The 12736-nt window shown below is 37.1% G+C and overlaps 1 protein-coding gene across 4 annotated transcripts in view; it reads right to left on the bottom strand.

Moving 5' to 3' along the window:
* Window positions 1–4880: 4880 nt before the first annotated feature.
* RC3H1 (ring finger and CCCH-type domains 1) overlaps window positions 4881–12736 on the bottom strand; it is a 73853-nt gene continuing 65997 nt past the window's right edge. For all 4 annotated transcript variants that reach the window (XM_043923054.1, XM_043923053.1, XM_043923055.1 and 1 more), the window contains exon 20: window positions 4881–12442. In XM_043923054.1, the coding sequence (XP_043778989.1) occupies window positions 12292–12442 (151 nt within the window). In that variant the 3' untranslated portion in view covers window positions 4881–12291. The remainder of the gene's footprint in view (window positions 12443–12736) is intronic.

Below are 12736 nucleotides of genomic sequence, written 5' to 3' on the forward strand. Positions count from 1 at the left end.
ACCAGGAAAGCCCTGTGAGGTGTTTTGATAATTGTGTACCTTAAAATCAAATTCTTCATGGAAACATCTAACCGTTTCTGGAAGTGGAGGCAGACTTTCAGAACTTTTATTAGATAAAAACCAGCACTACTTCTATGCTGAGCGAAAACAAGGTTGGAAGGAGCTCAGAGGCCCTTGAAGAGCTCCGCGCTGTGTTAGGGGTGGGTTTGAGGAGCTGTGGAGAGGAAAGAATGTAGCATTCAATCGTCCTCTCTTTAATGCTTCCTTCAAGGCCGGTAATAAAATATAAAACTCCTCTTTCCCTAGCCCTGCCTCTGGTCTCAGTTGTAACTCCTGTGAGCAGGAAATCGAGCTGGTCCTCGCCATTACCTCATATCCTGGACTTTTCTTTCTATGCTTTTCTTTGGAGACCTTGGCAGAGAATAAACAGTAGAACTGAGCTCCTGCTGTGGTTACTGAGTAACTCAAAGTTTAACTCTTCCACAGAAATTCGGCAAAACATCTAGCACACAAACACACACACACACAAAAACAGAGTTGTCTCCAACTCTCTTGGGTTTTTAGTTTGCTAGATGGCTACGATGGCTAGTAATTAGGGTGAAGTAGTAGCCATCTAGTAGTTAAGGCGAAAGAAAGTTTATCAAACTAAATCCTGCATTATCATTCAGCAGCTAATCTCAAAGCATCTCACTGGTATTTGTCCAAATTCTCGCAAATGTGAGAAAGTTCAGTTTCAGTTTCATGGAAATCAAATAAAAACAAATCCTTATTGAACATGTCCAGTGCACATGCCACTGGGTCTCGAATGTACCAGGTGCTCAATAAATATTTGTGTTTGAAGAAACCCAGGTTCAGAGTAGTTTGGCTGACTTATTAAGAAGGAAGTACTTTAAATTTCTCCCAAATGGAAGGTTAAGATTATTAAGTAAAGTAAAAAAGATTACTTATCATTGACACCTTGTATGAATAGAAACACTTCTTGCAAGGCTGAGCCAGAGAGCTTTGCATGGGGTCAAAGTTCATTGCTTAGTTCAGGAACTTGTAGGTGGTAAAAGAGAAATTGAGAAGACAGCAGAGGCAGAGGTTAGAGGTAGTGGGAGAAAGTCCCCTGGAGAGAGACAGGGTGGGTTGGACAGACCAAGCAGCAACAGGCAGAAACTCGCAGTAAAGCTGAAGTCAAGAGTGTATGTTTTGACAAGTACAGGTCAATTGTGTGACTGGTGTCTTTTACCTACTTCTGCCAAGGGATGCTTTAGCAAATTTAAGTCCTCTTGAGGGTGGAGGAGGAAATGAGGGGGTAGTAATAAATGAAGCTTGGCAGTTTTTTTGTTTTTTTTTTAAAGCTTGGCAGCTTTTATCCCATGAAGACATAGTTGGTTTCAGGTCCTTCCCAAACAGCCAGTGCTAAAAATCAACAGATACTGTACGGGCACAGGCTTCTAACTTTGAACAGAAACAAGTTCTAGGAACCACATCTCATGTGGCTTCACAGGTTCAGCTTACCAGGGAATTGTGCTGGATACAAAACCCTCCAGCTGCTCAGAGAGAAATGGCCTAGTTCATTCTGGAGAGGCAGCCTGCATCATGGCCTAAGGCCAGGAGTTCTTCCGGTTGTCTAGCTTGTTGTCAGGTTAACAAAATGTCCAGTTAGATAACAATGGTAAGCATAGGGACGGAGGAAAATTAGAGGGAATGCTTTAGATCCTAATAGCCTGAACATTTTTGGACTTGAGAGGATAACAAGATGATGACAAACTAAGGTCACTGTACATTTTCCTTAAAACTGAATTTAAGGGCTTTGATACCGTAATTTTTTTCCCTTTAACCTGATAATATTGGATCAGGCTATGCACTTGGTCAAGGGAATCACGGGAAGCGGCTGACTTTGGTGGCACCCATTTGGGTGTTTAGAAATGCCAATCATACTCGTGCTGTTCTCAAGTATGGCCTAAATACTGTTTCAGAAATTCCTCCCCTCCTTTTCATTTTCTTTGTCCTGCTGCAAGCCCTCATTATTTCTTCTAAGTCTATTGCAACAGATTTGTAACTGAGCTCTCTGCCTTAGGCCCTTTGTTGTTTAGTCACTTAGCTGTGTCCTATTCTTTGTGACCCCATGGCCTGTAGCCCACCAGGCTCTTCTGTCCATGGGATTTCCCAGGCAGGAATACTGGAGTGAATTTCATTCCACTCGGGATCTTCCTGATTCAGGGATCAAACCTGAGTCTCCTGCATTGCAGGTAAGATTCTTTACCACTGAGCCACCAAGGAAGCCATGCCTTAAGCCCTGTTCCACTTCAAATCACAATTACCACGTCACTCTCAGGTTGAAAATCTTGAGTAGTGTTTAATTGCTAAGGGAAAAAAATCACAACAACTCAAAAGGGGCACATAAAGCTTTCCAAGACCTGCCCACAACCTAACTTTTCTATATCCCCAACTCCTTGAAGTTCTGTTCCAGGCCATGTACTGTGTGCTCCCAGGCTTAGAACTTCTGCTCTGTTCACCATACAAACACTTCTGTGCCTTTCGGGACCAACTCCTGAAATGTAAAAACTGCTGAGTCGCCGTGCTTCTCCAGCCTTACGTTTGTCTTTAAGTGGTCTCCGAGTTGTGCTCATTATGCCTCACATGTTATTCATTTCACTAAAATAGGCATAAACTGGACCCCTCTGCTTCTAAAATTGCCTATCAAGAAAGAACCCCACTACTCCAAAGTGTGGTCTGTGGGGTTGGTTTTTGGACAGACAGCACCAGCATCACCTGGGAGCCTGTGAGACAGTCTCAGACCAACTCCAGACCTGCTGAAACAGGAGCTGCACTTTAACCAGAGCCCCAGGTGAACTGCATTCACCTTAGGATTGAGAAGCAGGCTGACACAGAGCCTATTCAATAACCATGACTAAAGAAGCACAAATCCGATCGCTTTAGTTCCCCAACTTACAACCCTTCCTTGGACAGCTTTTACTTTCAGAATAAAGCCCAGCTTTGTGACCTGGCTCTGCATCTGAAGCCACCTCACTCTCTCCTCTCACTTCAATGACCTTCTTTCAGTTTCCGTAACAGTCTTTCTTTCTTGGTGGAGTTCACACATCTTTTTTTCTCTGAATAGGAGTCTCCTTATCCCCCCACCCCCCGGAACCCCCTACCCCGCCCCAAGCCATTTCTTACCTTCAAGGCCACTGTCTCAGGAAAGCTTTTGCTGCTCAGCCAGGCAAGGTTAAATCTTCCTTGCGTATATTCTCACAGCTCCTTGCCTTTTCTTCTGAAGATAATTGTGGATGAATAATCTTTTGGGTGGAGAAGGAAATGGCAAGCCACTCCAGTATTCTTGCCTGGAGAATCCCATGGACAGAGGAGCCTGCTGGGCTATAGTCCATGGAGTCGCAAAGAGCTGGGCATGACTGAGCCACTAACACAACAATGATCCTTTGGTAATTCTGTCTGTGGTGTTCTGTAGATGATTGTTACCTATCCATAAATGTACACGTCAAGTTCTATAGCTGGAGTTTGAGCTCCTTGAGGGCAGAGAATATTCTTTGTTCTCTATAGTATTGTGCCATATGGGGAGTACTCAGTAAATTACTTTAGTAAATACTGTAGTAAGTATTCAGTGAGTAGTTGCAAGTTTACTTCTGATGTGCTAGCTGGTCCCAATAAGGGTGGCAAGCCATTAACTAACTGAGCTACCATGTTGGAAAGCAGAGGAGTTTACAAATTGATCATGAAGACTAGCTGGTTACTGGGACTGAAATGCTAATACACACAAAGACACAAACTCTTATTCATCAATGAGTCTCAGTGTAAAGGATCAGAAAGTAACCTGTTGCTTGTAAGCAGGGTGGGCCTGGGTAAGTGGTTAAGACAGTAGGTCTGGTTTTGGAATTCCCATTCTCGATTTTATTTCAGGCAATAGTTAACATCCCTCATACTGCCTGAGCGTTTTTTTTTTTTTTTTGACTGTGGCCACTTCTCTTGAGGTCTGAAATGGTACCAATGGAAACCTAATGTTAACTGATAGTAGAAGGCGTGACGTTTGTTCACTGGTAATATACATTATTTTTCTTTAAAAAATATTTAGTTATTTTAAAGGAAACTCTACCCACTGTCAGTTATATGTCTTCTAAAAATATGGACATTTTATTCTGTAACAATGTGCTATTGTCACCCTGAACAAAATGTTATTCCTTTGTTTTTTCTAATATTCAATGTGTAAGTCAAATTCCCCTAACTATATATATATACAAATCTTCGAATGTTTGGTTTGTTGAAATTAGGATCCAAAGTCCACACACTGCACGTGACTTTTGTATCTCTTAAATTCCTTTTAATCTAAAGTAGTCCCCTCCCCTCCTCCACTTTTTTCTTTAAGCCACTGAGTTCTTGAAGAGGGTATATTTTACAGTAGTCTCTAAAAATTCTCTAAATGTCAGGACTGATTAATTGGTGGGGATTGCAAGACAATTAGGAAAAGTGAGTAAGAAAGACAAAAAATATTTGCATCAGGAAGGTATTCAGAGTAAGGCCATGTTGCCTAAGCATAAAAAGGTCCTGCTTTTAAGAGACAGCATAAAAACCAGAACTTTGCATGTTAACCATGGAGTCTCATTGAACGCTGACCCTAGGATCTGAGAAACATTACCTTTATCCCCAATGTGCAGTCACTGTATAACAAATGAAGGATTCTGGACTGTGGTGTTGGATTAATTCCTGTGAAATCTATGAAACTGGCACTATGAGTATGTGTTTGTGTGTATTATCTACTTCTCTATTTTTCATCTAAAAAACAAACACAACTCCATAAAAAAGGTACAAACAAGTACACAATACCAGGGTTAGAATAAGATGGCACGGGCTCATTTACAAAAAAAGACTACACGTTTCTCATTAATTTATCATTTAATATAAATGCTGACAGAAAGCAGATAAAGACCTTGTAGACACTTTCATATATTTACAAACCAAAAGGCAAATCACCTCCTTCTACTTGTTAAAATAATCCTTTTATCTGCAACTTGTGGGAGCCTTAAACACTAATTTGGAGCAACATGAGGCTGAGTCAGTTTCCAAGATAATAATGAAAATAATACCATTTTAACAAAAGTGGCAACTTTGATATAAACAGCATGCAAACAGGTTGAACAAGACGGCCTCATCCTCTCAAAACCCTGCAACAAGTAGACTATGTACTTACTCAGACCCAGCATTTAGCTGTCCTAAACATCTTTCTATTACTACTTTTTCCCACCTCACTTTTTTGAAGGCCATTTAAAAATTGAATATACAAACGGATTTTTAAAGAGAGAAAAATGGTCTACTTCAAAAACAGGGTTCTTCTTTCCTATTCCCAAAGAACTTCCAGGAGATAACGTCTTCAAATAAGATTTCACAGTTTGCCAGATGCTAATTTCACAGCTTGTGAAATTCCAACTCATTATCTGTCTTCACTTTTTAAAGAAAAGTTGGAAACACCTGGAAAAAGTAAAATTTCACGAACTTTAGTAATTTAAAAATGAGCTGTCCCTTTAAGGCTCAATATTTTTAGTTCTTAACAGGTAGGTGAGGCAGGCAAGAAAGAATAGGGAGCTAAGGTAAGGGGAAAATAACAGAAATGCACAAAAACTTTTAAAAATGATATTCTGTCTAGCACTAATTTAAGAACAGGAGACATAAATTTTCACTATTCAAACTGGAAATGATTTCATGGTCATTTATATACTCTGACTCAAATCTCATGGGCTCCTTTATTAACCTACATTATTTTTGTCTTGTTAAATATACCTCTGCAGGGCACAATCACATACAATCAATACGATTGGTAAATTACACAAGCTCTATCCCAAGCAAATATGCATCAATATTAAAAACTTATTAAAAAACAAACAAACAAAATAAAACAAAATAAATCCACCCAAAAAGGTGATAATGACTGCAGAATGTCTCGGGGAGACTGGTATGAGCCTAAAGACCAAATTGACTATAGTCAGGGGAAAAGGGGAAGAGGGGTAACAAGGGGAAGTGACCACACACAAGAAGAGGAATCTCACAACTGGAAAATGTTTAAGTGGGTGAAAGGTTTTTTTCATTATCTTAATTCACTTTTTCCATTTCTGTTGTTCTAAAAAGTCATAGATTCATTATAAAGTAAAATAATGAAGCCTATGGATCAGTGGGGTGGGGGGGGGGGGGAATCAACTTTTTTTCTCTAAGTTCCTTTCATTCCCAGAATGTAGGAAGAAGAGAAAGGATGAAGAAGAAATAAAGGAAATTTAGGCAACAATACACCTGGAAAAAGTAGCTCTCAGAACACTGTCTTAGTTGAACAGAGGATGTAAACATGATAAGCAAAAGCTTAAAATGCCTTGAAATCAGAGGAATATTTTACAGGGTGGCTCAGATATTACTGTGAGAATGGTAGTCAATTAGTGGAGAAAGATTATGCTAATAAATGGTGATTTCTAAAAAAAAAAAAAAAAAAAGGCTACCAATTATCCACCCAATAGTTTGCTTCCATTCTTCTCTTGATCCTTTCATACATCAGCTGGAGTTGGAGTAGGGGGCCACCTGACAGTTTCCAGTTATAAGATGACTCTTGAGTGTACAACCTAGAATGGATGCCAAAGACTTGTGAGCTCTGTCTACTTAAAGAGTTTAAATTAAAAACAAAACAAAACTAAAAAGAAAAAAAGAAAAACCACACAAAAAACCCCAACTAGAAACAAGGAGACCTCAATACAAGAAAATAAATCACCTTATCTAGTATATAAAATACATTTAGGATAACAAACTCCACAGGATTTTATTTTTCTAAATACATATTTTGGACACAATATTTTGTCGTGAGGCTTATTTTAAGTTCTCTCTCTCTTGGGTTATTGTGCCTTATTTTCTTTGAAAATGAAAGTTATTAATCTCCAGATGTTCTGCTCAGGAATAAAGTTTAGGGGAAGTTCAGTGTTTGGCTGAAAACTCACAAGCTCTGTAATTCCAGTGGTGAGGTTAGTCCCTTTATCACAACAGGATTTCAAAGGGATCTTTACCCACTTTGTTCAGTGCAGCATTGAAAACTCACCCATTGGGAACATATTTATTATTAAAAGGTATTACTTCTTGGTGGTGGCAGTTTTTTTATTCTTAAGGTTGCTGCTAGTGTTACTTTCAGTTAGAATCTAAAACATGTGAAAACATCTTTAGCAAAGAAAATCTTAAGAATCAAATTGTAAGCTGGCATTTACTATAGTTAATAGTGTCTTTTGACAAAAACATCTTTCTTTTTCCAAGTGGCTCAGGAAAGTTGAAATAGAATTTAAAAAAAATATATTAACTGCAATCCACCTGTAATTCCCAATAAGTAATTTCAGCAGGAAAATTTCATAAAGCTGAGTTGAAGCCACAAATAAATATAAAAATCATAGTTGTCCAAGGCAGAAAAGTATGCATATAGGCCAGCAAAATGGGCAGTCAAGTAAAATAACGACAGCAGTAGACTGCTTACTTTTTCAATCCCTAATGTAGAAGGTAAAATATGCTTTAGTTTAGAAGCCCTAATTTTCACTTAAAAGGATAGGCAGATTTTTCAGGGAAGATATCACCTTGCAAACACAATAATCATCTATCATCAATAACAACAAAATACAATCGAACTTTTAGGGTAAAAATCTAAGTAAACACTGCAGTTAATTTCCAAACAGGTTCTTAATTTCCCCTAAAAAGTAACTGGGCCTTTTAATGACATATAAAACATTACAAGTGCTTTTCACAGACAGAGTTTATACATGAAACCTTTACTCAACTCTTTAAAATGAGCAAAAAGAAAGCAGAAAAGAGATGGTTAGATCTCCATCTATCACCATTTGTATATAAGCATTAGCAACTGAGTACTCTCTATCTTTAGTGAAAAGAATCTCTTTTTCTCTGAATCTGAATATAATCTAACAGGTACTGACTACAGTTAATTATCTTTCACCAATCACATGTTCACGGATTCTTTTACTCAGTCCCAAGACTTGATCACAGTGACAGTAGACTGTCCTACAGGCACAAGTAAAATAACAAAAATATAACAAACTATCATGACAAGACAATCTCAGTATATGGGGGGAGGAACTGCTTACACACAAAAGATGTAAAAGATGACATTCATGGTTTTAGAAAAACTGATGGATTTTCATTACTTTTATATTTTATAAGGCCAGCTAACTTTAGAGTTAACTTTGGATACATCTCCCTACACAGTATAATCAACTCATGAATACTAAGAGGTTTCACAATCAAAATGGCCACTATTTCCTCCCAAACCAAAACAGAGTAAAGCACAAGTCTTTGGCTCTCCTTTAAAGAAAACAGCAGGTTACCATTCCTAACCAGACCTTTGTTTTGCCTACCAGTAGGGCAAATACCACATCTGTGCATCACTGAGTAATAACACCATTAGAAAAGGCAACTTCACAGAAGTTATTGGCTAAGCGAATTCATTTGAATGCTCTGTTTTGAGGCAGCAAACTGTCACTGTTGCAGATTGGGGAGGGCAGTGGGTAAATCAAGGGGAATTCGCAAGACAGATAAGGGCCAGAGAAAAAAGAAAAACAAAAACAAACTTTGAGCTCCAACTTTGAAGACCTATGGAAAATCCGAAGGAGTTACATATTCAAGACAGCAAATGAGACTCATACCAATTTTAGGTCTTTCAGACCAAAAAAAAAAAAAAAAGAAAAAAAAAGAAAAAAAAAGGGAAAGACTAGGAGGAAAGGGAAATAAAATGGGAGAAGGAAATTAGCCATATTAATGCTGTATGAAATATATTTTTATATATTCTGCGTAGTTAAGTATTTGTAGCTGGTATTAAAAATAGTGTCTTACTATTTGAATATTACTAGAAACCTATGACTAATTTTTCTTTTGATTAGAAAAGTAACAAGGAATGGATCTTTGGTCACATCAGCCTCTGTAAATTACCCAAGACATGGCAGCTACTGAACTTATGACAATATCTATAAGCAAGGAGAAAAAACTACATACCGGTCAGAAAATTGAGTCTAGATATCTTATTCTCAGTTCTTCTACCCTCTTCCTAAGACCCACTGAATAAAGAAAAGGTCAAAGTACTTTTGTACTCTGGTTATAATAAAATTATGGTGTTATCCAAACAGAACTGAAAGCAATGCTTATTACTCCTACCTTAACCCTTCAAAAGTGTTCATTTTCATCTGAGATGTCTGAGTATTGCCTTTTAATTCAGAAGAAATTAACATTTGAATAAGTAAAAAGCCTAAAGATGGTATTTCCTATCTGACTGGCTTCATCATTTAACTGTTTCTGGGAATAAATCTAAGAAGCCAGAAAAGTCAATATCTTTCATAGATTTTAAGAAAAAAGCAGTTAAAAAGTCAAAACAGTTTTGCCAAAACAGGCCGTTTACCATTATAGGCTCATCATATGATAAAAAATGTCACAGGGAAAAGGAAAAGAAAGTAAGAGAAAAACAAATTTTTTGGAGGTTTTATTGAATTCCTAAAACTGCTTATGAGCACTGGAAAAGTTGTAAGAATTTCCATGAGGTAAGGCAGAAAAACTAATCTTAAATAGATGAGTTACAGGCACACATACCTTCCTCTTGCTGTTCTACCCACCTAGATTTCCTCTCAAGGGTGGGGTCTTAGAGAGGTATAGCTAGAATTAAGGCTATAATTTAAGAGATCCCCCATCCTCACTCCATGAAAATACCTTAAAAAGAGAGACTATTTTAAGTCAGTTCAAAACAGTAGCTTTTCTGGTTTTATTCAGAATAGGAAAACATAAATCAATCCCTCTTTCTACCTAGCTTACAAAATCAAAATGGTGAAAGAATGAGTGTATTTGAATGAAATAAACAAGAACAACAAAAGTTGAGCTATTAGGGGTTTCAGAAGATACCCAAAATGTAATTTTACTTTTACTCCATATTTCAACAAAATCAACACCCATAAATTTCTTTTTAATACCAGAATCATTCTGAATTCTAAACTGAACCAACTGCTCCTAAAACTTAGGAATTATCTAACATGTCCAAAGAAGAAATAAGATCTGCCCAAATCTGCCTACAGAAGGTTAGAGGCCAAGAATGTTGCCTTTTATGGTTAGAGAGAGAAATTAAAAATCTCAGGACTCTGTCAGACATAAAATTTCTCTGCTCCTCCTCCCAAAAACATAAGTACTTAAATAGTAAATGTAAGAGGGTTTTAAGCAAAATAAAACAAACGAAAAAAGGCAAAAAAGCAAATGTATTTTTTAAAAATAGGAAAATATGGATATCAACTGATAAAATGCCTCGTCTTCATTCAGTGCTTCTACCTCCCAATCAGTCATTTTATCGCAACAGCTGCGCTCATGCGAAAAAATCCATAAAACATACCCAATATATATACAGATATAGCTATGTATATATGTATATATATAATATATATATATAAATTTTTATTTAAATAAAAAAGAAAGCTCGAATCCCAAGCCAATATGTGTATATCAAATCCTTGACCAGCCAGGTCTGTAGGGCATAATCAAATTCAATGTGAAATAGTATATAAACACGGTGCCTTGACTGGGCAAATTAAATAATTGCTACTCAAAAGAGTGTTCTGTTTGGACTCTCCTACTGGTAGGCAATGGCAGGACTGTATTACCCTCCCCCCTCCCTTACCCCCCATTTGTTTCATTTAACAGTATGATAGACACAGAGCTTAGACTGAGGTGGTTATGACCTCAGCAGGAGTTAAGGGTTAAGAAAATAAGAAACAAGAAAAATACAAACTCTTGCTTTTACCCAACCAAAGCAATGCAGTAACTTATTACATAACCAGTGCTTTCTGTTTTAGTAGTATAATCCAGAAAGGGAAATTTCTAGAAAATCAGGCAAACATAGGGATACAGTGGGTGACTATGTCAAATAATCCCCACTAGACACATATAATATGGTCTTAGTTCAGTATAGACATGTGGCATCAGAATATGTGCAGCAGAACTAAATGAGAAAAATTATTCCTTATTCTCTTCAACATTTTCATGAGGAGTCTTTTCAGTATAGTGAAGCCAAGACTACAAAAATTGATTCCTAGGTACTTACCAACTACCTACTTGTGCTAATAATTCCAAAAAGCAACTACTGATCAACTTGTAAACTATCCTTAAGATTCAAGCAGTTCTCATTTGCCAAATCTCCTTGAAAACCAGTGGCTCTACTATATAGGAACTTTGTACTTTTGGTTTTTCAGAGTAAAACAAACATTCATTGAAATAATGTGGCTCTGCTCATTTTAAGTTCAATCAAGTGTTGAGCAGTTTTAAAACATGGTGGATTGTCCTGGTTTTTGAACATTCTATGATTTCAGAACTTCAACTTGGAAAAGCATTGCTCTGAATTTCCAGCCATTAGCTCAATATAGGTAATAAACTAAATATGTATTTTCAATGCTAATAAATTATAGTTCATCCTTAAAATAATTTCCATTTAAATCTTATCAAGCACTCTAAAATTGACTTGGATTTCTGATTACATTAAGAGAATGGAAGCAGTTCATGATATGAAAATGAGGTCTTCAAAAATTAATTGGCAATTATTTCTCTGAAAAGCTGAAATAAACACAAAAACAAGAAATAAAGCCCTCCTGAGCAACAACAAAGTTTTAATGCCATATGAAAAACCTCCCTACACATGAAGCTTGTGACCCAGAAAGAAAGAAAACGATGGCTTCCAAATAATGGCTCTTGGAAAAGTTGGTCTGCTGCACATTTTCTAATAACTAGTCTATTACTATTTCTCAAGCACCACAGAATTCTCAGAAAGACTGGTGCTTTTAGTCTGTGGTAATTTATGGGGTTGTGAGAGTTGGAAAAGGATTGGGGGTACGGAATTATACACTGGGTATGTAATAATACCAAAATACAAGAAAAACCTACTTCATTAAGATCATACAATTAATCAAACAGAGTGTATATATAATATCTTCTTTTTTTTTAAAGCCCTGGATCCAAGGCGTCCAAAGTTATTAAAATAAAGTTCATTCACAGAACAAAAACAAATTTAATCTGAATTGCTTGCAGATACTGCTAATTTTCTTTTTCTTTAAATTAAAAAATGCATTAATATGAACTATGTGCAGGGTTTATTTTTAGTAGTGGTGTTTGTGCACATTGCCTCCGGTGCTTTTCCTGGATTTCTCTGACCACTCTCAGAGAAAGGTTTAGAAGTTATCTGTTCTCCTACCCCTATGCCCGACAGATTGGTTAGGAGCAGGAGATAAAAGTAAGACTCCTCATATTTTAGGGAGTAGAACTGGATGTAACTCCTGATCTCTGGGAGTCATTATTGTCCCCTCCTCCCTCAGGGTCCTCTGACAGGTTCAGCGAGCTGGTCTTGTTGGACAGGAGGCTGATATTCTCTTGTGTCAATGCTGATCCATTAGGCACGTCACTGTTAACATTAAAAAAAAAGAGAGAGAGAGTTGGAATTTTAAAAGAGGAGAGAGAGAAAACTGATTATTAGTAGAATAAAATCAACAGGGCCTTTCTATATAGCACTATGGAAAATACATGAATGGCTTTCAAACTTTAATTTACAGCTCTATATCCATGCTTTATTTTAGCATATGGGTTGGCAAACCACGACAAGCTTGGTGATTGGTTTTTGTTTTGTTTAGCTGCCTGTTTCTGTAAATAAAGTTTTATTGGAACACAGCCTGCCCATCTGTTTACATATTGTCTATGG

This window comes from Cervus elaphus, chromosome 14, assembly GCF_910594005.1.
Source record: "Cervus elaphus chromosome 14, mCerEla1.1, whole genome shotgun sequence".
NCBI classification, from domain to species: Eukaryota; Metazoa; Chordata; class Mammalia; order Artiodactyla; family Cervidae; genus Cervus; species Cervus elaphus.